Raw genomic sequence first — 24,973 nt, 5'->3', positions numbered from 1 at the left:
AGTAATATTATTTATATATTTTTTGCTTATTGTTTTTGCTTTATTGATGTGTTGTTGGGCTTGGCCTCATGTAAGCCGCTCTGAGTCCCATTGGGGTATAAACAAAGTTTTATTTATTATAGAAACGTCAACACAAAATGCTCAGGTTAAGTTATAAAGCACAGCAAGCAATAATTTCAAACATGTTAATAATGCAGACAATAATGCACTGTTATTTAATATTTTACAGCAAAGTAAGCAGATAGAAATGGGAAATGTGCTTGGCAACACAGGGAAGTGAAGACATTATATCGGGCAAATCTCCCTTATATGCAAATGCAGAGGGTGGGGCAGATTTTCCCCTTCCATTCCCGACTACTTTGCTAAAAGGATGGAAAGTGTGCTGACATCCAATGTCTAGTCTTTTTGAAGGAAAATTCAGCAGACACAGAATGTGATATGAATCCCCTTTGTACCCTGCCCTTAATTCAAGATATAAATCTGAAAAAAGAAAAAGAAAATGTTTAGTCCCAAGCATTTTGGACCAGGAATACTCAACCTGTATAAATTTCAATAAGCATAGGTATTCCAGACTATAATCTCGTGACTTATGTGTAGCTAAGCTATATATTATTACCAGGATTCACATCTCATGTTTTTAATACTTTGACTGGTAGATAATTATTATCTGCCTATTACTTTTGGGATATTTATTAATTTTTATATATTTATTTAGCATATTTATATCCTGCTGTTTAGCCACAAAGGCTCTCAGAGCAGCTTATGTTTAGTAACTTAACTTTAGTAACAGTAGATGTCCATGCTCTTCCTTCCAACATATGCATTAGATGTTATGATTCTTTATATTTAATTAAGTCAAACCTTGTACTTTTGGCAAAATGTGGTAGTTGCTTCCTCAAAGAGAAAATACTTTAATACCCTTGTAAAAATGTTTACCCGTCTAACATGATATTTACAGACTGAACAGTTTCTTAGCAAAATATATGGACAAGTTACTAGTATATAATATATGAACAGGTGACTCATGATGTTCATTAACTCAATTAAGCTATGTCTGGAAGTAGAAATAATTAATTAATTTATTCAGTCAGGAATAATTTTGTCATATTTCAGGACTGCCTCTTGCACAGAAATATAACTGGAGATTTAAAAGCATTTGTGGACAAATATGGCTTTGATGTCCTTGTCATTTTGGCCAGATACTTATCAGAAGAGGAGCAAGAAAAAAGGCAAATAGCTGTTTATTCAGAAAACATGGAGCTGGGAAATCAGGTATGAATCATGAATGAAGGAATTAAGGAATTGCATCTTGTGTAAAAATAGGGCAGGAGGACAACAGTGAATACCATGATGGGGATGGAAACAGCAATTTTTATAGAGTCTGTGGCCAAAGTACCCATTTGGTCCCATCGTTCCATGCATGGGTCTTCCCAAGTTATCAGGAAATTGCAGTTGGCAGAATGGACAGGAATGCTTAGCTCTCACCGAGAAGGAAAATATTAAACAATTGCTTAGTATTGTTGCTTATTTCTCTGGAAGCATTTCAGAGAAATAAAGGGGTTCCTGCAGAAACACCTGGCACATTTTTTCACAGTGTTGGGATGAGTTATGCAATCCTAAAAATGATTGTTTTAAAAAGGATGAAAAATAGATGTTTTAAAAGAAATTGTTTTAAAAGGAAGGATATGAAACTGGTCCAAAAGAGACAGGCAGCAGGCTGAAAGTGAGTCTCCTAAGTATCAAGTCAGTTGTTTAATTACAGCTGTGCTGCCTCCAAACTTAAAGCCTTAAATAATCCTGTTAGAAGTCTAAGTTTTGCTAAAATATACAGCCAGCCTTCCATATTTTCAGGATTAACTTTTGGGGATTTAATTGATATAATCTCTATAGCAATCTCTAGGTCTTCCAATGCATTTGAAGTTGGCCATAGAGTCACACCAAAGGATCTAAAGATTTGTAGAGATGTTTTTTTTTTCAGGTTAAAAAATATTCCCACATTTGCAAGGGTTCTGTATTTCTAACCTTAGCAAATGGAGAAGGCCAATTGCATTTCCCATTAGGCTTGTAATAGCTATGTTTTAATGGCTTTATACTCAGCCAGAGATGTTAGGTTTGACTTCCTCTGCATGTTAGTTACAGAGCTGGCTGGCTAAAGCAAAGCAAAGAATATAAATGGTCAATTCCTTATCACTGTATTCTTCCCATTCTCCTCTACATCTTCTTCTCCCCTTTTAACACTGCTCTTCTTCAACAGATATGTTGTGAGCTAGAAGAATGTCAGAATCCTTGCCTGGAACTGGATCCTCTGGAATATGGATGTGACCAACTGCTCCTTTATCAGCAAGAAAATTCTACAGCAAATTGCAATGAAATTTTTCTGCTAATGAAAGATGTTATCACCAGAAGACACCCAGAGATGTTAGCAAACAGTAGGACATCTTCCACTGAAGCTGTTGCTGGAAGTGCGCCACTTTCCCAAGGGTCTTCTGGAATCGTTGAATTGTATGGTTCTGATATTGAACCTCAGTCAAATGTTGTCAACTTTATAGATAACCCTCAAGATCATAATGGATCTGCTCAAGTCCATGCTGACATTAATGTGGATCTTGTGAGTCCAGACAGTGGACTTGCTACTATCAGAAGCAGCAGGTCTTCCAAGGAAAGCTCGGTTTTTCTTAGTGATGATAGCCCAGTAGCTGAGGGGGCTGCATCTCATCACAGCTTCCTCTCTGGCTTTGACTCTTATAGCCCTATTCCTGAAGGAGCAGTAGCTGAAGAAAAACCTCAGTCTACAAACAGCAGTGACAATTTTGATTTTTTCAATTTTGATTTACCACCAATGACTGCAGTTCAGACAGAGTCTTCTCATTCTGTGGATTGCTCCCTTGGTGACGATTTCTCGCATGACAGTGGCTCATCAGAAGGACAGCAGCAAGCTGACACAAAAATACATGATGAGACCAATTCATCCGAATATGACATTTCAAATTATTCAGCTGATTTGCCAATGACAAGAAATGAAGACAATGACATAGTAAAATTTAATGAGCATGAAAACCAGCAAGAAAATCCTAGAGATTTTACTGAAACAAAAGCAAGTTTGATTGCCTTGGAAAATGATTCTCCGCCTTCTTCCGAATTGATGAAAACTGCTGAGAGAAGGACTCCACCAACCCCAATGAACAGCCTTGTGGATACATCACCTTTAGATAGTGGGCCACCTTTACTTTATCCACAAGATGTAATTAAAAAAATTAATGAAATTAATTATGTGAATCCTCCATCTCGTGTTAGATATGGCAGTTGGTGGGAAGGCTATGAATTAGATTCAAAAGATGCTGCTACATGGAGGTCAGCTGATACAGAAGCTGTATTTCAGAATCCTGATTCATGGAAAGATCATAAAGCAAGTCTACACTTGGGACAAGAAACTGACAGAAGAGCGTCCGATTCTGTCTATGTGCAAAAACAACGGGAGCATCTGGAATTTTGGGATGATCAACTTAGTCCTATCCAGAATGAGTTTACTTTGGAAAACAATGAAAAAGGCAATGGGCAACAAAGGGAAATTTTTTCTAGCATGTGGAAATCCAATCAACCAATGCCTTCAAGAACTGATAAATGGGATAATACCAACCATCACAGTGGATACGTGGAAACTAATTCACCTAATGTTTGGTCAAAGCCAGATTGTGATGTTTCTGAACTTTCTGAGGATGCCTGGAATGTTCCTCCAGTAGATTTTGATCACATTTCACAAAGGAATTGTGATACATGGTCTGTGTCTAAACATTTGCCAGAACTCTCTGGAGAAGGTGAATATGAAAAGCTAACCAATCAAGTGGATTTACAATCCAAAATTAAAGATAATCAAAGTTCAATAGATAACTGCAGAACATATACAAATACACAATCTCACATTAATAATATGCAGAAGAATGTTAAATTGACCTTGGAATACCAAAACAACACTGTGGAAAAATCCAAACAAGTTGACAGCATCGAAGGATGGGATGTATCTGACTCAAACATGAGAGAAAATATACTTGTCTCCTGGGAAGATCCCTTCCTGTCATACAGAGATCCAGACTTCATCACATCAAATACATGTGATGACTTAGTTGTTTCTCCACCAGATACAAATTATTCAACCTCTGATTCCTACATATCACCATCAGGAACTGGAGATGAAAAAGAAGGTGAAGGAAAGATTTCTCACCAAGAACCCATCTTTGATAAAATGATAAATTCAAACTCAAATGAACATGAAAGATATGATATAACAGAGAAGAAAACATTGCTTCAACCATCTCCTATACCTTCATTTGATACTGGTTGGAAAGACAGAGGTCCCGAGAACCAAACAGAACCTAAACATTCTAAGGTCAACTTTATAACAAACACTATTTCACAGCATTTAGAACAACAAGGTGCCACACATTTTTCAGGTGACTACTGTGTTGATGAAAGCAGTCCTTCTAGCTCTGAAGACTGTGGATTAATTGTGACTTCTGCACACAGAAGTCATTCACTTTTAGGTAATATTAAACACAAGTCCAAAGAAAAAGCTGAAACAACTAGTGGAGACTTTTCTAATGACACCAATGACAGGGAGAGCACCATTTCAGTTAATAGTGGAATAAAAAGAACTGAACAAACAGAGCAGGACAGTGAGCTTCTAGACAAACGTTTAGATCAGTGGAATCAGCAACTTCAATGCAGTCAAGAGTCTGGACTAGAACATATTGATGCTTCTTCTGCCTCAGCACAAAAAGTTGAGGAATGTAAAAGGGGGAATGATGAAAGAAGTGAACATGATATTTTTGACAATATTAAAAATGAATTAACACAGAATGATAGCACACCACCATCATCTTTACTTATTCTGTCATATGTTAGTAATTCAGATGAAAGCAAGACAGTGCCTGATGATCCTAGGTCATCTGAAAAAACAAGAGAGAGTGGAAATCCCAAAGAAGCAGCAAAACCATCAGACATAAGCACACTATTTCCTAATTGGACTTATCCTGTCAATGAGGACAAGAAAGAAACCCCCCCAGATAGCAATATAGATTGCTTTGCTATGTCTTCCAAAGATGGTAGCAAACCTTTGGTTCATCTTGATATCACTGATGATTTAAAATACAGTTTAAATGTGGCATTGACATCAGTCCAGAAATGTTTTGATCAGGATTTGACCCCGCAAAAGACTCCTGAGCTGGAAAGGCCTTCTCTAGGTTCCGTGGAAAAGGTGAACAATCAAGAAAAGCTTTCTGTAATATTTGTTGAGAATGAAGACCAATGGGATAAATTGGGGAAGAGTGTGTCTGAGTCATCAGATCTTTTGCTACACGATGAAACACCACTACCAGAAAGAGGACAACAGGGATATTTATATGAAGAGATAATATCTAATTTGAATGTCAGGTCTTCTTCTTTGGAAGATATAAATCAAGAAAAATCAACCGATATTCCACAAAATCCAGATGTAGAATATACTAAATATGCAACAGGTACACCTACAATAAGTAATTCAGTTTCTTATAAAATGGATTATGTTGAAAGAGATGAAACTTTTGAAAGTCTAGAATCTGAAAATAAAGTGTCAAACAAGACATATATTGACGTTATACCTCATCATGAATTGTCCCAAATTCTGGATGCTTGGAATGTAACAGTGAATGAACAAGCACATTCTGTTGTTGTAAGCCCCAAAATAAAAGAAGTACTTGAAAAATCAGATACCACATACACTCTCCCTGCAGATATTGACGTCAAAGGCAATTTCATTCATGACAATACACATTCATGTGCTACAACTCCAGATTTCAGTGATTCTTCTACAAATATGCATACTTGGAACAGCTTGCAAACAGCTATTACTGAAAAAGGAAATGCAGAGGATTTGGATATTACAAATGGTAAAATAGAAGCATATGAAAAAGAATTGCTTGAGAATAAAAGCCAAGAAGATTCTGAGACAAGCACTGATCACAAAGTTCCAAAAAACTTAGACCTTTGGAATACTCACATAGAGGATGATACAGTTTCTTCTTTATCAAGTCCTGGATTAGATGAATATTCAGAATATTCAAATGTACATGAGTCAGGAAAACTATCAGATGTAAATCCTGATCAACTGGAGGAAGATATGATAACTCAGGAATCTTTGTATTGCTGTGGGACAAACCCAGAAGCTAATTCCGAAAGTTCAGATGCTTGGGCCAGTTTGGAACAAAATCTAGTTGCATTTAATAAATGTTCTGAAGGTGATGGTACCTGTAATACTTCAACGAAGGATTATTTTTATGAACCCTCTGAGCATTTAGCACACTGGGAAACTCAGGATGACATACATGACCAAACCTTGACTATAACTCATGAAAAAGAATATGCATCAAAGACTTCAGATGCATGGGATTTACTACTCCATGGTCATTCTGAAAGTTCATTAGACACACCTCAGAAGTCCACAGTTGAAGATCTTGGGTTTCCAAATGATTCTTCAGAATGGTGGGATTTGCAAAAACAAGGTGACAGTTCAGTGGGTCAAGTATTTAATACCAGTTATGATTTTGAAATGAATGATTCCATAACCACAGGCCATTATGTTTTGGGAGTACTCACAGAAAGAAGTGAAAACCTTGAAGAACTAAATGCTGCAATCGATGAAAATGAATCCACTCCATATCATAGTGAAGGCGAATATGAAAATGGAGAACACTCCTTGGATAAACCACCAGAAGGTTCAGATCATGTTTCTGTAAACTTTGAAGAGTATGATTCACAATCATACAACAATGAAGGGGGTGTTAAGCAAGAACCTTTTGCTTCTGTTGTTAGTGACCAGGAATATCTTAAACAAGTTCATGAAGAAGACTGGAAGTCAAGCCTGTTTAATGCACTTGCTCAGGTAGATCCCAAGCTTGGTCTGTTACAAGATAATTTGAATATAGCTTCTAGTGATCCAAGCGCAATAAACATAGGAGACCCATATACTCAAACTCCATTAGATTCACATGACATATATTTGCCAAATACTACACAACCTCTAACAGTAAGTACACCCAGCCCAAACTTTGATGAAGACAGAGTACCATTTGAAAATGCATTTGTTCCAGATATATTACAAAATAACAATCCTGTAGACTGTCAGGGATTCACTGTTGATCCAGATTTGTGGAATGTTGTAGAACAGCCTTTCAATCTGAGAACAAACAAAGAAAATCCTGATATATTAAGTCACTGTGATCAAGATAGCAGTTCACAGGCCTCAAGCAGTCCTGATGTTTGCCACGAATATGAAAACAAGCAAACATGTGCTCAGTCTTCTGTCCTATCTGAGCCTGACAATGCTACTCATATGTCTCCAATGCTGTCAGATATGTACAGAGATACAGACTTTTATTTTAATCAGAAGCTGGTGATTGACAGAGAAGAGATACATCCTGAAGGAAATGGTTCATGCCTTCCAGATAATTTTGAGGCAAACATTGAGGAGTCTAACCAGCTGTCAACTAGTAGAATGGAAGAACCACTTGAAAATGGAATGGTAAATGTGCAGATTTCTGACACAGAAAACAAAAAATCTTTTGAAGTAGACAATTTGCCAAGTATAGAAAGTATAGAAGCAGTATCTCTAAATCTAGATAATTGTGCATTTGAAAAGAAAAGCATTGAAGAAAAGGAAGTCTCTGCTTTTGTAGATAAATCCATGTGTCCTGCTGTTGCTCCTGTTTTGCCTATAGATGATTCTGTAAGTGATCCCTTTGCTGATGATAATCAGTTTTCAGACTTTGACCATATAACAGGGAATGATGATCAACAAGAAGTATCAGATATCCATGTTAATGATGAAATTGTAATAGAACACAGCATCAGTAAGACAGCAATTGCCAATAGCCCAACTGTCATAGTAAATGCAAGTAATTCTTTGGCAATCATAGATGATGAAAGTACAGAAATACATACAAGATCCACACAGTTGCATTCATTGCAGGCCTCCATAGAAGAAGAGATGGAAGATTTTGTGTATGATACAGGAAGCCAAAATGTTACTGAAATTTTACAAGAACCTGAAAATATACAGGAGAATCACAGCCCGTGGTTTACAGAATCACCTGATAGACATTCACCATATGCATGTACTTCTCCATTTGATGTAGCATTTGGTGCAGAATACACTCATCAAGAAGGTGACACGAACATTTCAGAATGTGACCCTAAGGATATAAAAGATGAAAGTTCTCAAGTTGATCATAGTTGGGGATCCCTGTTAATAGAATCTGATGGGACTCCTGGATCTTCTTGCACTTTGAAAAAATTTGAGTATGAAACAGATTCAAGTAATATTGAATCACCAACAGGTGACAATGACATTAACATTTTGAAATCTAAAGATATTGCTTTCCGAGGTGAAGTTGCAGAATGTGTTCAAGAAGATCAAGGTTGGGATTCACTTTTGCTGGAATCTGATGAACATTCAAACGTATCGAAAGAATTTGCACATGGGACAAATTCAAGTCATATTGATTCCCGAGTTGGTGAAGGTGAAATTAATCTTTCAAAAGCTGTACATAGTCATACCAATCCCAAAGCCAGAGGATATTCTCAAGAAGATCAAGACTGGGCTTCTTTGTTGGAACCTGAAATAACTCCCATGTCATCTGACTCTTTGAAAAAATTCAAGTATGAAGCAGAATCAGTTCATATTAGTTCACCAGCAGATGGAGTTGTATGCCTGGGCAATGGTAAGAAATTAATGTGTGCATTAAAACAAGCAAACTAGTCTTATTTTAAAATTAGACCAGTCAGTTTCTTTCATACAGGCAATAGCTGGGATTGTATTTGAGGGATAAGAAGCTCTGTGCCTAAACCTATCCATTGCAATCCCTGTTTAAAGCTGGCAATATTTATTACACAGGCCTGAGATGAAACCCCTCCTCCAACTTAAACAAAATATTGTAGAAGTTTTTAATGTGTTTTAGAAGGTCTTCATTAAAATTTTTTTTTCATTCAGTTCACATTTAATAGCATAGAAATGTCACCGCAAGTTATGAAAAAAGTGTTTGTAATGGAGAAAACCTGAGATCATTTTTGGATTGAAAATGCCAAGTTTCTATAAAACCAGCATAACTTTTTAAGAAAAGTTTTTGAATCTCGGTTTAGCAGGCCTGTGTTTATTACTATTCCACATACTGGCAAAAATACAGTTAAAGATATATATTGTATATCTTTAAATGTAAGATGCACCCTAATTTAAGGACCACCACCACTACCAAAAATACATAAGATACACCTATGATTGTAAGATGCTCCCCATTTTTAGAGATTTTTATATAGGAAAAAGTATATTTTAGAACTGAAGAAATAAAGTATGCAAGCAGTCGTCAAGTTACAAACAAGATGGGTTCTGTAGGTTTGTTCTTAAGTTGAATTTGTATGTAAGTCGGAGCAGGTACATTTTTTAGTGTAACCAATATATATATATATATATATATATATAGAGAGAGAGAGAGAGAGAGAGAGAGAGAGAGCTTTGAATAGAATAGGGAATGTTTGTTTTTGCTGTTTGTGCTCCTGTTCAGAAGATTTTAGCTCACTTTCTGTCCCTGTGATAATTGGATTTTGAAAAGAATTGCTTGTTGTGTAAACAAGAACTGTTGGGAAAGCTTCAGTTGAGGTCCCTTTCCCCCATGATAACTCTTCCAGTAGTCAATTCCCCTTTCTGGGGATGGATTTCTCTCAGTTCCTCTTTTCTCACCTCCATTCTTAACTATGGGTCATTTGTAAGTAGAATGTTTGTAACCAGGGGCTGTCTATATACTGTATTTCTTCAGTTCTAAAACACACACTTTTACCGTTAAAATGAACCAAAATGCCCTCCCAATATGTGAGATACTAATTTACTAAATCTAATTTAAAATGAGTCCCTTCGGGGAGAGAGGGTGGGTTATAAATAAAGTGTTGTTATTGTTGTTGTTATCATTATTATTATTAAGCAGAAAGCACAATACGAGCCATACACAAAATTGTTTTATTTGTGGGATGAACTTGAGTATTGAATTAACTGCTGTAACTGAAATTGTTGTGTTTAATTTCAGAAGCTGCCTGTGATATACTGAGTAGTGATCTTAAAATGTCTACATCCACAGAGAGGACAAGTGAAGAAAGGAAGGAAGCTACAGTGTTAAACGAAGTGGAAGATCAGTCTTCACTGGAGATGGATTATGTCCTCATTAGTGGTGAAGAAAATGTACCTTTGAGGAAGGATATCTTGGTAACAGGAGAAAGCAATTTCACTTCGCAGGAAGCTACAGCAGTGGCAGAACAAACAGATTCTCTTCAAACCTTTTCACCAGACTCCTCGGATACATTTCAGTCAATCTCCATAATAAATGGAAGTGAAGGGCAGCCTACTTTGGAGACTGAATGGGATTCTTTTCATTTTGAAGAGAAATGTGCTGCTGTTGTACCTCAAAAACTGGGAGATGAAAAGAAAGCATCCAGAAGCCTTGTGCAAGATCAGGAATGGACTATGGTGGGCCAACATGGAGCGGATGATGTATCCCCTGAAGAAAACTATAGCAAGGCAGTCACAATGCAGCCACTGTGTGGAAATCCTGTTAAAGAATTAGAAGATGTTTTAATTCAGGAATTGGTTTCTGAGACACAAATAGAAACACTACTAGACAGAAGCTCTCACAAATTACTGGAGCAAGAGGATGAGATTTCACACAATGGAAAAACAGGTGCTCTTTTATTTCAGAGTGGTGATGGTAATGGTGATTTGGATGACCATTCACAACTTCCTAAAGATGGCATGGTAATAGAGCAAGAATTGGACCAGGAGATTCAACTTGCTGACAGAGAGGAAGAATACAGTCATATAACAGGGTAAGAATAGATCCATATAGTTAATTTGATTTTTATTATTTATTACCAAATTGGCACAGAATCCAGTGCTACCTGGCATACTGTTTGTGCTGAAATGGATGCAAATTTGTATTCGTGGGAAGTACTTCTTTTGCAGGGCACTCAGTATTTAGTCCTCTCTTCTTGTCTACTACAACTTTCTGCAGCCCTGTGGTGGAAAATTTTCCAATCCACAAAAACAGCTTTTCAGGAACATAGAAGGGTGAAATATGGAAAAGGCATTGGCTGAAATCAGATGTGAGCAAAAGTGCTTTCACTAACTAAAGACAAGCATGGACACAATTGATAGATTTCATATATTTCTATACTTTATTTAAGAATAAAGTCCTGTCTTCAGGTCGCACCATTTAAGGTAAATGGAGGGTTCCCCTCCATGTCTTAAATTGGGGTGTGTGAAGCTCAAGCCACTAGCTCACTGGTCCCTCCCCTTCTGCTTCAACTCTTCATCCCAACCTTTCCAATTTCATTCTTTTTAATGATAGTACTGGTTCCTCCTTTTCCTTTGCTCATATGTTCTGTTTTAAAGTGGGTGAGCTTCAGGTATAATATCTAAACCAGAAAAGTTCAAACACAGAATAGCAACAGAGGGTGAATTTTTCTTTAAAAAGCAATGCAACTGAGGCTGGTCAACTTCAGCAGTCACAGAGGCCAGTTTTCTTCCTTAGTGACTTCATAGACAACCTAAATGTCAAAAGGGGTGTGGTGGATACAATATACTAGAATTCCACTTCTGGTTTTTGCAGATGTGTCTTTTAAAATATTAAATAGTGCCAAGGGACCATGAAACCTACAGAAAAGGTGAATCATTGCTCCTCAAGGCCATATGTGAGAGCCCCATGTCTGCCCATTGCCAACCCTACTTAAAGAACAGTCAAGGCAAATTTGGAGTCCTGTCAGGAAGCAGGAAGGGATCACCAGAATTGTGACATTGCCAGCAAGCTTCTGGGGGAGAGTTGTTTACTGGCAGCAGTCAGTCCAACAATGTATTTGGGCTGGATTCTGCCCTATGCAACTTTCCATACACCTGAAACCCATGTTTTGTTGTTGCGAATTAACAACTGGGTGCAGTAATTCTGCTTGGAATACAACTGTACATCATGTGGATTCCTTGTACTATAAATTAACTCTTCCCAAAAAAGAACCTTTCTCTTTGTGAGTAAAGTGGCAAAAGGTGAGAGCTTAGTCCATTCCAGGAGAATCTAAGGATCTCATCATATGCAGGCCAAGAAGCCGGGGGACAGCAAGGAAAACCATGGGGCAGCATACCACTTCATCCCCTTACAGTGGTTGGTCATGGGATCCCTTCCCACTATGTTTTTCCACTGTCCCCGACTTCCTCCCCAGCTCCTCTGGACTCTGTTTCTCTCTGCTGCCAGCACGTTGCCAGTATGGAGCCAAACAGATCCTCATTGGAAGTAGCCCTGCATCATCTGATGGTCTCTGGTGGACTCTGTGCCAGTAGTGTGTCAGTAATGGCAAGAAGTGGCTGAGAAGATGCTTCTTGGCCTCCATGAGATGAAGTTGTATAAGAAGCACCAATCCTCTCTTCTATCTCCACTGTGTTGCTACTTTTAATGTCTGGATGGGGTAATGGTGCCAGTGGACAGAAAGGGCTGACTCCCAAAGGTGGCATTGGTGCTTTCCCCTCTTGACTTATCCACAGGTCATATCAAAATTCATCATTTGGCCCTCAAACCTGCCCTCAGCTTATATATGCAATTGAGTTATATATGCTCATATTTGGTAATTTACATTCATGAGACTGAGGCCACTTTGAGTCTCTGTTCCTGAGATAAAACAGGTCATCATCATTTGCTATATTATAACTGGCATATACCCTTCTCTAGCTGTGAAGTAGATTATCTCCTCTTTGTAAGTTTCAAAATCACATTAGCTTTGACCTTTATTTGGCCATTGAAAAAGAGCAGATAAATGTTTGTGAGCTATTGAGCTCTAGATCTCATCCCACCTTCTCAGATGGGTAGTTTTCCCCATCTTAGCATGCTGCTGGCATGCTGCTGGGCTGGAGTCAGCTGGAGGCCATCAAATGATGCAGGGCTACTTCTGGTGGGGCTCAGTTGGGCTCCATGTTGGCAGCATGCCTGCAGCAGACCAAGAGGGAGCCCTAAGGAGTTAGCTGACTACCTGTCTCCTAATTGAAGAAGTTGGGGACAGCACACAAGGAAGCCGGGGACAGCATAGAAACATCTTGGGATGGCAGCCCATGACCCACAATGATAAGGGGACTAAGCTGGCCCCTGCCCCACGGTTTCCCATGCTGACCCCAGGCTTGTGGACCTCCATGTGATGAGGTCCTTAATCAGGCAAAATTTTTGGAAAGCAAGGGGAGAGAAAGAAAAAATGACCCTGTTGTGTCTTGAGTGTTAACACAGAGAAATTCATTTAGTAGGTATTCAGATATAGTTCAGTCAGGTGGTATGTTATACCTGGGGTTGCTGCTATGCTTGCTGGGAACAAAGAAGTCAAGGAAATGTGATCTTCTTTTATTGTGAACATAAAATCTGGCTATAAGTGTATAACTGTCTCCTTGCAGTGGGAAGTTCCTTTTTGATGGGCCTAACAAAGGGATTATTCTGTCATAGCTTCTGAATACAAACTGTAGTTTAGTGCTGTTTCAGAAGAGTACTTCACTTAGAGCGGGAAGAGAAAATAATTGATTTATAGAACAATTGTTTATAGCATTCTTTTTCTCATTGCCTTAATTTTTATTTACATTTTGCATATCTGTAAAATAAAAAAATGTTGGTGTAACACTCACTTAGAGATGGTAGAGTAGTTAAGCATTTTGTCAGGTTAATTGGGGAGGTTCTGGTTAAAATAGTTTTAATAGTCCATACATTTTGATCTTTTTTATTACTATACGTATATCATGAGAGAAGCCTTCTCGCAGGATTGCAAGACATCCGGGCGTCCCCTGGGCAACGTCTTCGTAGATGGCTGATTCTCTCACTTCAGAAGCGACCAGAAGCGACTTGCAGCATTCAAGCAAAACAACCAACAGACCTTCTCAGGACCAACCGTCACAATAATCTCAATCAATATTGAAGGCATGTCAACTGCCAAAGAACAACTGCTCTATGAACTGTGCCAAGATAAGAAATGGGATGTGCTGTGTGTCCAAGAAACACACAGGGATGAAAAAACAGAAATGACCAAAAGTTCCAGGAATGGTCTTAGTAGCGGAAAGATCACATGCACAGTATTATTTATTTATTTATTTATTTATTTACTTCGCTTGTATACCGCCATTCTCAGCCCTAAGGCGACTCATAGCGGTTTACAACAATCAAGCACGAACAGAGCAACAGTCAAGGCAAGAATTCAATGCGACATCAAGAGATACTTAAAAACAATTAGCACAGAAACAAATTAAACAATTTATCAGTAATAAACATTCAAGTGGCGTCTCATAACTAGAATCATGATCCAAACTTGTCAGTCGTAGTTCCATTCCTGAAGTCATTGCACTGCTTATTCAAACGCCTGTTCGAATAGCCATGTTTTCACCCTTCTCTGGAATACCAACAAGGAGGGAGCCAATCTGATGTCCGTGGGAAGGGCGTTCCACAGCCGAGGGGCCACCACCGAGAAGGCCCTGTCTCTCGTCCCTGCCAGTCGTGCTTGTGTTGCAGGCGGGATCGAGAGCAGGGCCTCCCCGGAATATCTCAAAGTCCTAGTGGGTTCATAGGTGGAGATGCGATCGGATAGGTAACTTGGGCCAGAACCGTTTAGGGCTTTATAGGCCAAAGCCAGCACCTTGAATTGGGCCCGGTAGCAGATTGGTAGCCAATGGAGCTGGCGCAACAGAGGGGTTGTATGCTCCCTGTGTGCTGCCCCTGTTAGTATCATGGCTGCCACACGCTGGACCAATTGAAGCGCTCTCTTTGTAAAACCAGGCCTCCAAGTCAGCAGTGCTCACAATACTGAAGAAAACAATATAGAGGTTATAACAGTAGAGCTTAATAACATCACAATCACCTCTGTGTACAAGCCCTCAAATGAAGAGTTTTGTTTCTCCTCCCCTGAGAACTTTGATAGGCACCAAAGGGCGATAGTAATTGGTGACTTTAACAGCCATAGCCATGTATGGGGCTATGCTCAAGAGGACAAAAATGGAGAGGCTGTCCTCTCCTGGTCTGAACTGCACAAACTATCACTCATTCATGATAGTAAGCTCCCACCATCCTACAACAGCGGGAGAGGGCACCGAGGATATAACCTAGATCTCTTATTTGTGAGCGACAGCATTGTACAGCAATGCACTAAATCAGTGGGACCACCAATTCCGAACACACAGCACCGACCAATAGTATGCCAACTGTTCCCAACCATAAGGCCTCAGGGAGCTTGATTTAAATGAAGATTCAACTTCAGAAAGGCAGATTGGACTAAATTCTCAGACATGTTAGATGACATGATCATATCGGTCGCGCCAATCCCTAAGGAATATGAGCACTTTATTGAAATACCTGTTCACGGGCCTCTATACTGAGAGGCTGCAGAACCAACTACCTTCAGGGCATTACTCCTGAAACAGCTGGCTTGTTGGAAAATAATTACAGGCTCCACAACAAAGACTCTTTTAGTTAGCAAATTCTTCAGGAAGCGCAGAGCACTGTGTCCTCCATCTCTGAAGCCAAGAAAGAACAGTGGATCAAGCTGATCACAAAGGTTGACATGGGCAGGAGCAGCCAGAAGGCGTGGAGGCTGCTAAGACGGTTGAGCAATGACCCCTCACGAACTAATACTCATGCCAACATAAAGGCAGATCAGATAGCACACCAACTCTTGAAGAATGGGAAACCCAACCTTGCCACCAAAGTAGGAAAGAAACCAATAGCCAGACAACCAGGGATTGAGAACAACAACCTTCATGAACCCTTTACATCTACTGAATTGGACATGGCTCTCTATAAATGTAAAAATGGCAAAGCAGCTGGCTTGGATGATCTACGGATGGAACAAATCAAGAACTTTGGTCCAAAACCAAGGTGCTAGCTACTGGAACTGATGAACAAATGCACTGCATCCTGTCAGATCCCCAAAATCTGGAGGAAAGCAAGAGTCATAGCCATCTTGAAGCCAGGCAAAGACCATAATGATCCAAAAAGCTATAGACCTTAACCAATCTCCCTGTTGTGCCACCTTACAAAGTTCTGGAGAGACTTATTTTGCATAGAATTATGGAAAAGATAGACCCATGTCTGATTCCACAGCAAGCTGGCTTCAGGAAAGGCAAAAGCTGCACATCGCAGGTGCTGAACCTGACACAGTGCATAGAAGACGGCTTTGAAAGGCAGCAGATCACAGGAGCTGTCTTCATAGACCTGTCAGCAGCTTATGATACTGTAAACCAACACCTCCTCCAGAGAAAAATGTATAATATCACAAAGGACTACCATCTCACCTACCTCATAGGAAACCTGCTACAAAACAGGAGCTTTTTTGTTGAGTTCCAGGGCCAGAGAAGCAGATGGTGGAAACAGAAGAACAGCCTGCCTCAGGGGAGCGTGCTTGCTCCATCCATCTTCAACATTTACACAAATGACCAGCCACTGCCAGAAGGGACATCTATGCAGATGATCGTGCCATTACTGCTCAAGCAGGGAGCTTTGAGATGGTTGAACAGAGGCTCTTTGAAGCTGTAGGTGCCCTCACTGTCTATTACAGGGAAAACCAGCTGATCCCTAATCCATCTAAAACACAACATGTGCTTTTCACTTAAGAACAGACAAGCATCCCGAGCTCTGAGGATCACCTGGGAAGGAATCCCACTGGAGCATTGCAGCGCACCCAAATACCTGGGAGTCACTCTGGACCATGCTCTTACCTACAAGAAGCACTGCCTGAACATCAATCAAAAAGTGGGTGCTAGAAACAATATCATACGAAAGCTGACTGCCACAACCTGGGGATCACAACCAGATACAGTGAAGACATCTGCCCTTGTGCTATGCTACTCTGCTGCTGAGTATGCATGCCCAGTGTGGAACACATTTCACCACGCTAAAACAGTACATGTGGGTCTTAATGAGACATGCCGCATTATCTTGGGGTGTCTGCACCCTACACCACTGGAGAAATTACATTGTCTAGCCGGTATTGCACCACCTGACATCTGCTGGGAAGTAGCAGCCAATAGTAAAAAGACCAAGGCAGTGACATCTCCAGATCATCTCTTGTTTGGATATCAGCCAGCATGTCAACGACTTAAATCAAGAAATAGTTTTCTAAGATCTACAGAGACTCACTGGAACACTCCAGTAAGCAAGAGTCCAAAAGTGGCAGGCTCAAACCCAGAACCTCAATCAATGGCTGATACCAAATGAGAGACTCCCCCTTGGGCACACATAACACTGGGCGACTTGGAAGGCGCTGAACTGACTGTGTTTTGGCACCATGAGAGCCAATCTTAAGAAATGGGGCTACAAAGTGGAATCCACAACATGCGAGTGTGGAGAAGAGCAAACCACTGACCACCTGCTGCAATGCATCCTGAGCCCTGCTTCATGCACAATGGAGGACCTTCTTGCGGCAACACCAGAGGCACTCCAAGTGACCAGATACTGGTCAAAGGACATTTAATCAACTACCAAGCTTGCAAACTTTGTGTTTTGTCTGTTTGTTTTGTTAAAAATGTAATACAACTGTCTGGTTGCTCCTGTCACGATAAATAAATACAAACTCTCAAGGTAGTGTACAAATAAAATGAACTTGAATGATTTAAAATAGTTTAAAATAATAAATTGAGCGTTGAAGTAAGACTCAAGGAGAACAAATAACTATGGAAACAATGGGTGATTCCATGGTTAATATGACCTTGAGCAAGGTTTAGAGGAAGGAGGAAATGGCAAATCTCCTCCGAATAAATGGTGCCAAGAAAAACCTACAATTGGTTAGAATAAACCTGAACATGTATAACAAAAGTAACAATACAAAAAGGCTTGCAGTTCACAACAAATATAATAGTTTAAAACCATGCATCGGTTTGTTGTTGCTGTTGTTGTTGTTGTTCTTGTTCTTGTTCTTGTTCATGTTGTGTGACTTCAAGTCATTTCTGACTTATGGCAACCCTAAGGCAGACCTATCATGGGGTTTTCTGGCACTACAAGTGTGTGACTTACCCAAGGTCACCCTGTGAGTGTCCATGGCTGAGAGAGAATTGAACCCTGCCCCATGCCAATTAAAACATGCTTACTTGAACACACTACAATTAACTCATATGTTGTACAGCAGGTACTATGGGATTAAAGGCCATTTCCAGCCTTTAATCCATCATGAGAAGTAAAGCAATTTACTTTGGACCTTCCAGGAAACTCCAGAGTGACCCTCAACATTTTTGACATGTGAACAAGTGGATCGGGATGGATCCAGGCAATCCAGTGGGTACATGACAAAAACACCTAATGCTGTTTCGCCTTTCAGAAGTAACCAGAGCCTTGCTGATTGTGGCGCATGTGGTGACCACATGTCTTGGTGTTTGCTGTGACAGCAGTGGAAGTGGAGTGTATAGAGCAGTGTTTCACATTGCATTACTCATTATGTATAGTAGTTGTATTTTGCACATTCCACCATGATACCCAGAAATTCGAAAACATGCAGTTTGAAAACATGCAAATGTTAGTAGATCAATAGGTACCGCTCCGGCAGGAAGGTAACGGAGCTCCATGCAGTCATGCTGGCCACATGACCTTGGAGGTGTCTATGGACAAAGCTGGCTCTTCGGCTTAGAAATGGAGATGAGCACCACACCCCAGAGTCAGACATGACTGGACTTAATGTCAGGGGACAACCTTTACCTTACCTACCCAGAAATTGGGCTAAGCATAAAACATTATTGTAATGGTTTAATGTTTCATGTTTAGGAGTATTATTACAGGGGGAGGAAGAGGGGATAGATATTAAGGATATGAAATAAAGAGATATCTAAACAATTGTGTAATGTCCATGCAATAAAACTGCATTTTAAAAACCTTGAAATTTACCATAATTTCACAATTTATTCTCAGCTTCCACCAATACAGATATTGTCAAAATTTGGCCATACATAAAAATTCTCCTGAACTTCAATAAATCAAACCATTTGTGTTACAATAGTAGGCCTAAATTAAGACATAACATAAAATAATGTATGAACGCTTAATGAGACCCTTGTGGTTGCATGTTTTGCACAATTTTCTTATTTTAGGCTTTGCTTTTGTTTATCCATTCAGTTCCCTCCGACTCTTTGTGACCTCATGAATCAGCCCACCCCAGAGCTCGCTGTCAGCCGTGGCCACCCCCAGCTCCTTCAAGGTCAGGCCAGTTACTTGAAGGATACCATCCATCCACCTTGCCCTTGGTCGGCCCCTCTTCTTCCATTTTCCCCAGCATTTTATCTTCTCCAGGCTTTCTTGCCTTCTCATTATGTGGCCAATGTACTTCCTCTTTGCCTCTAAAGTCCTTTCTTCCCTCCAGTTGGGCTTTATTTCCTGGAATATGGTTTGATCTTCTTGTGGTCCAAGGCACTCTAAGAAAGTTCAAAAGCATCTATCAGTCTTCCTTATTCCTACAGTTTACTGGGTTTGTTTAGCCCGGTAAATTGTGGGAATGGTGTCTGGACTGCAGTATTCAGCAGTCCAGACCCGGAAGTACTGGATTTATCCCGTACCTCCCAAGAAGGTGCGGAATAAAGGCATGTAGCCGGGAGGGTGAGGGGGGGGGGCTTGAGGGGCTTGAGCCCCCCCCCCCAAATTTTCATGGTGGTTCGCGAAAAGGCCTTATTGGTGCATTATTTAAACTGTTACGTTTATTCATATCATGATCTGATCACCATACTCAATATATCCCATATGCATGGGGGTATTGGGATAATGATACAAAAGGTTTGCTAAGCTAGACCCTCTTTCACTCAGACTCAGCCCCCGCAAGACTCAGCCCCCCCCCAAAACTCAGCCCCCCTGAACCCCCCCAAATTTTTTTTACACCCCCCCCCCCCGAAACGAAATCCTGGCTACGGGCCTGGCGGAATAAATCCACTATCAAATTAATTCAGCACAAACCAAGGTTTTCCTGGTTTATTTATTATTTATTTACTTTGCTTATATACCGCTGTTCTCAGCCCAGGGGCGACTCACAGCGGTGTACAACATAGGAACAACAAAATTCAAGACATAGTATAGAGTGGCCATTGGTGCTGGGGGAGGGGCGCTGATGTCACAGGGGACAAGATGGCAATGTCCTCCCGGCTCCCCTTCTTTATTCTGGCCCCAGAGTGGCCGTTGGTGTTGGGGGAGGGGCGCTGATGTCACAGGGGACAAGATGGCAATGTCCTCCCGGCTCCCCTTTTATTCTGGCCCCAGAGTGGCCGTTGGTGTTGGGGGAATTAATTATGCCGAATTAATACAGAACTGCCCAGAATGTTGTCTTGATAACCCCCTTTTTATTGCCGAAGTTTCCGCAATAAAGGGGCTGTCTGGATGGGCCCTAATTTTGCTTTCTCTGTGAGTCCTCAAATCAATGAGGACTTGATGAATTTCCATTCAGAATGTAATTTCTACTTTTTCTATTTTGATTCAACTTTTTGTTTCTTACTCTTTAATTTATTTATTATTTATTTATTTATTTGCTATATTTATATACCGCCGTTTCTCAGCCTAGCCGGCGACTCAACGCGGTTTACAACATAATATAACAATCAACAGTAAAAAAGTTAAAAGCATAAAAAACATAAAAAACATAAAAACACAATTCATACATCAATACCAATCCAGTTCGACTCTTAACTAAAAACGTGATCCAGTTCGTCATCCATGTTGCCAGTCCTTTAGTCAGTTACCATTCGTTGCATTGGGTTAACCAAATGCCTGCTTAAACATCCAGGTCTTCAATCTTCTTCGGAATATCATCAATGAAGGGGCTGATCTTACCTCCAAGGGCAGGGCATTCCATAGCCGCGGGGCCACCACAGAAAAGGCCCTGTCTCTCGTACCCGCCAGCCGCACCTGTGAAGCAGGCGGGATAGAGAGCAGGGCCTCCCCAGAAGATCTTAGGGTCCTGGCGGGCTGATAGGCCGAGATACGTTCGGATAGGTAAGTTGGGCCAGAACCGTTTAGGGCTTTAAAGGCCAACGCCAGCACTTTGAATTGAGCCCGGTAGCAGATCGGCAGCCAGTGGAGCTGGTGCAGCAGAGGAGTTGTATGCTCCCTGCGCTCCGCTCCCGTTAGTATCATTGCTGCCGAACGTTGGACTAGTTGGAGCTTCCGGGCTGTCTTCAAAGGCAACCCCACGTAGAGAGCGTTGCAGTAGTCCAAACGGGATGTAACCAGAGCGTGGACTACCGTGGCCAAGTCAGACTTCCCAAGGTACGGGCGCAGTTGGCGCACGAGTTTTAACTGTGCGAATGCTCCCCTGGTCACCGCCGAAACCTGGGGCTCCAGGCTCAGCGATGAGTCCAGGATCACACCCAAACTGCGAACCTGCGTCTTCAGGGGGAGTGCGACCCCATCCAACACAGGCTGTAACCCTATACCCTGTTCGGCCTTGCGACTGACCAGGAGTACCTCTGTCTTGTCTGGATTCAATTTCAATTTGTTCGCCCCCATCCAGACCGTCACAGCGGCCAAGCACCGGTTCAGGACCTCGACAGCCTCCTTAGTAGCAGGTGGAAAGGAGTGACAGAGTTGGACATCATCCGCGTACAGATGACATCGCACTCCGAAACTCCGGATGATCTCACCCAGCGGCTTCATGTAGATGTTAAACAACATGGGAGACAATATTGAGCCCTGAGGAACCCCACAAGACAAAGGTTGTGGAGTTGAACAGGAGTCTCCCAGTAACACCTTCTGAGACCGACCCTCGAGGAATGAGCGGAGCCACTGTAAAACAGTTCCTCCAAGACCCATTCCCGCGAGGCGTCTCAGAAGGATACCGTGGTCGACAGTATCGAAGGCCGCTGAGAGGTCCAGAAGCACCAACAGGGACACACTCCCCCTGTCGAGCTCCCGGCGCAGATCATCCACTAAGGCGACCAAGGCTGTCTCAGTACCGTGCCCCGGCCTGAAGCCAGACTGTGCCGGATCCAGATAATCCGTGTCTACCAAGAATGCCTGGAGTTGTGAGGCCACCACACGTTCCAGGACTTTGCCCAAAAAGGGGAGATTGGAAACAGGCCGGAAGTTGACGAATTGAGTGGGGTCCAGTGATGGTTTCTTCAACAGCGGTTTTATTACAGCTTGCTTTAAGCTGGCTGGAAAGATGCCTTCCCGGAGGGAGGCATTAACCACCACCTTCACCCACTCGGCCAATCCCCCTCTGGCCTCCTTCAGAAGCCAGGATGGGCAGGGGTCTAGGATGCATGTGGTAGCTCTCATTCCTCCAAGCACCTTGTCCACATCCTCGGATTGAACCAATTGAAATGAATCCATCAAAACCGGACAAGCAGATGCTCGTGTTACATCCTCAGAGACTGCCGTTAATATGGTGTCCAGACCAGAGCGGATCAAAGCGACTTTGTCTGCAAAGAACTGAGCAAAGGCTTCACAGCGAGCTGCCGAGTCATCAGGGCACCCATCCTGAATGGTGGGTTTTAACAGGCCTCTGACAACTCGGAACAATTCGGCCGGACGGTTCTTTGCAGACGCAATAGTGGCCGCAAAGAAGGTCTTCTTTGCGGCTTTTATTGCCGCGGCATATGCCCTTAAGAAGGACATAAACCGTGTTCGATTTGGCTCGCTCGGATTCGAACGCCACACGCTCTCTAGTTCCCTCTTCTTTCGCTTCAACGCTGCCAGCTCCTCAGTGAACCAAGGAGCTGGTTTAGCTCGGCTACTTGAGAGGGGACGTTCTGGAGCGATCGTGTTTATTGCCCTAGTCATCTCCCCATTCCAGAGAGCAACCAGGGCATCAACAGGATCACCAACCGAGGCGGCAGGAAATTCCCCAAGAGCCGTCAGGAATCCATCCGGATCCATAAGCCTCCTGGGGCGGACCAACTTAATGGGTCCTCCACCTCTGCAGAGGTTAGGGGGTGCAGTTAATCTAAAGCTGACCAGGTGGTGGTCGGTCCATGGCAACGGAGAGATGGATAACTCCTCAACACCGCCACCTTCCTCCCATCCCTGGCAGAAAACCAAGTCCAATGTATGTCCAGCACTGTGGGTGGGGCCAGATACCTGTTGGGACAGCCCCATGGTTGCCATGGTAGACATGAAGTCCTGAGCCGCTCCCGATAGGGTGGTCTCGGCGTGGACATTGAAGTCCCCCAGCAGAAGCAGCCGCTGGGACTCCAATGCCAGGTCCGAGATCACCCCCGCTAGCTCAGTCAGGGAGTCTGTAGTGCAGCGAGGTGGACGGTACACTAACAGAATCCCTAATCTGTCCCGGTCACCCACCCTCAGGTGGACGCATTCAAAATTTGTTGACTGCGGGATGGGGGCCCTGGTCAGAAGAATGGAGTCTCTATAGATCACTGCAACCCCGCCTCCCCGCCCCCCGGATCTTGGTTGGTGCTGCACGGAGAAACCTGGCGGGCAAAGCTGGGTCAAATTCACACCTCCAGCTTCGTCCAGCCAGGTCTCCGTGATGCACGCCAGATCTGCCCGTTCATCCAGGATTAAATCCTGGATGAAAGCTGTTTTGCCATTGACAGATCTGGCGTTCAACAGCACCACCTTCAATCCGGGGGGACCGCCGACCTGGTTACACCAATTCACCATATCAGGAGACCGAGTTGGAGTTAATTTAATTCATTTCTTAATTTATTCTATTTTCCTGATGTGGCTGCAGAGTCCCTTGGAAGTGCACATGGAGGTCTTAGGCCTCTGCAGAGCACATGTTGGGAAGCACTGGTCTAGTGGCTTAAGACTTTTTAAACATTTCAATCCAAACATCCTCCCTAGAGAATCTCACAGGTTATGGCTGGATCTACACTAATATGTAGTGCAGTTTGCAATTGCATTATATGGCCAGTGTGTAAGCTCATATAATTCTGTTCAGTGAAGTTAAACTGCATTTAATGGGTCTACACTCATTATACAATGCAGTTCTAAACTTAACTATGTGGCAGTGTAGATGTGACTCAAATTGCCTTCCAGCTCTGTAAGCACAGAAACCTGATTATGCCAACCGGGTTTGTTACTGTCTCCCCATGTTACTGCTTCACCGACTGTCTGGCTTTTACAATATTTCAACTGAAACAAATGATGTCAAAATATTTATTCTGTATACTAAATGGGTTTACGCTGTTGAGTCAATTAGAAGTTTGCTTGTTTTATCTCCTTCTCACTGTAACATTTTACAACATCTCTGGAAAGAAGGAAAAACAGCTGCTTTTCTTAGTAAGTAAGTGTGTGGCAGAAGAACACACATACATTCATAATTTTCAGATAAATGCTAGTGCCTCAGAGAATTGCTGTGCCTTCTGCAATATGCAGCAGTGTGTCCAAAGGCAGGTGCTTGTCCTTATTTAGAAGTACCACTAGTCACGTGAGCATAAAAATGGTGGAGATCTCTGCTCCTAGTAAGCTGCTACATAAGAGAGATGCTGAAATGAAGCAATAGTGCATCTTTGCTCATTTGTTGTCTTGGAAAACAGCCATCAAAGTCCTTAGAAGGTAAGTCCAGGGATTATTATTTTTTCTTTACTGAGAAAGCAATGTGTCTTTTCCCCCCTCAATATCTCTGTGGCTGCAGTTACTATGGAGGAAAGTGCAGGAGAGAGAAAAGAGTATTTGTCAGCAGGATGGAAAGCATCCGCTCCCTCATTACGGATAAATTAGGCAGCTGCGTCTTACTTCTGTCACATCGTTTTATTAACTATGTCCATTCAGTGGGTTTGGTATGTCAGGAAGTGGATGTGGTTTTTGTAATTAAGGAGCAAAACCTTAATTGCATAACATTCTATGCCCTTGTCATTTATTCCTCAACATATCTACAGAATACAGTGATGGAGAAGAGGGAATAAAGACACTTCCCGTGTCTGGCAGGACCAAAAGCTTGTTTAAGATGGAGAACATTTGAGAACATGTCAGCCTTC

At 41.8% G+C, this 24,973-nt stretch overlaps 1 protein-coding gene across 8 annotated transcripts in view; it reads left to right on the top strand.

The window, feature by feature from the left end:
• The window catches only part of PRUNE2 (prune homolog 2 with BCH domain), a 132,117-nt gene that overhangs the window by 66,139 nt on the left and 41,005 nt on the right, over positions 1–24,973 (top strand). For 6 of the 8 annotated variants that reach the window (XR_009630629.2, XM_060762175.2, XM_060762174.2 and 3 more), the window contains 3 exons: positions 1,114–1,272; positions 2,255–8,750; positions 10,104–10,896. Coding sequence is in view for 6 of the 8 variants with exons in the window: in XM_060762175.2 (XP_060618158.2) it covers positions 1,114–1,272; positions 2,255–8,750; positions 10,104–10,896 (7,448 nt within the window). In the remaining 2 variants the exon portion in view is untranslated. Of the gene's footprint in view, positions 1–1,113; positions 1,273–2,254; positions 8,751–10,103; positions 10,897–24,341; positions 24,552–24,973 lie in introns of those variants that run through there. The other 2 variants (XM_067464435.1, XM_060762176.2) reach the window with 2 other exon arrangements.

Source organism: Anolis sagrei, chromosome 2, assembly GCF_037176765.1.
Source record: "Anolis sagrei isolate rAnoSag1 chromosome 2, rAnoSag1.mat, whole genome shotgun sequence".
NCBI lineage: Eukaryota > Metazoa > Chordata > Lepidosauria > Squamata > Dactyloidae > Anolis > Anolis sagrei.
The sequence above is the reverse complement of the archived record's forward strand: the minus strand, read 5'-3'. Positions and strand labels throughout refer to the sequence as shown.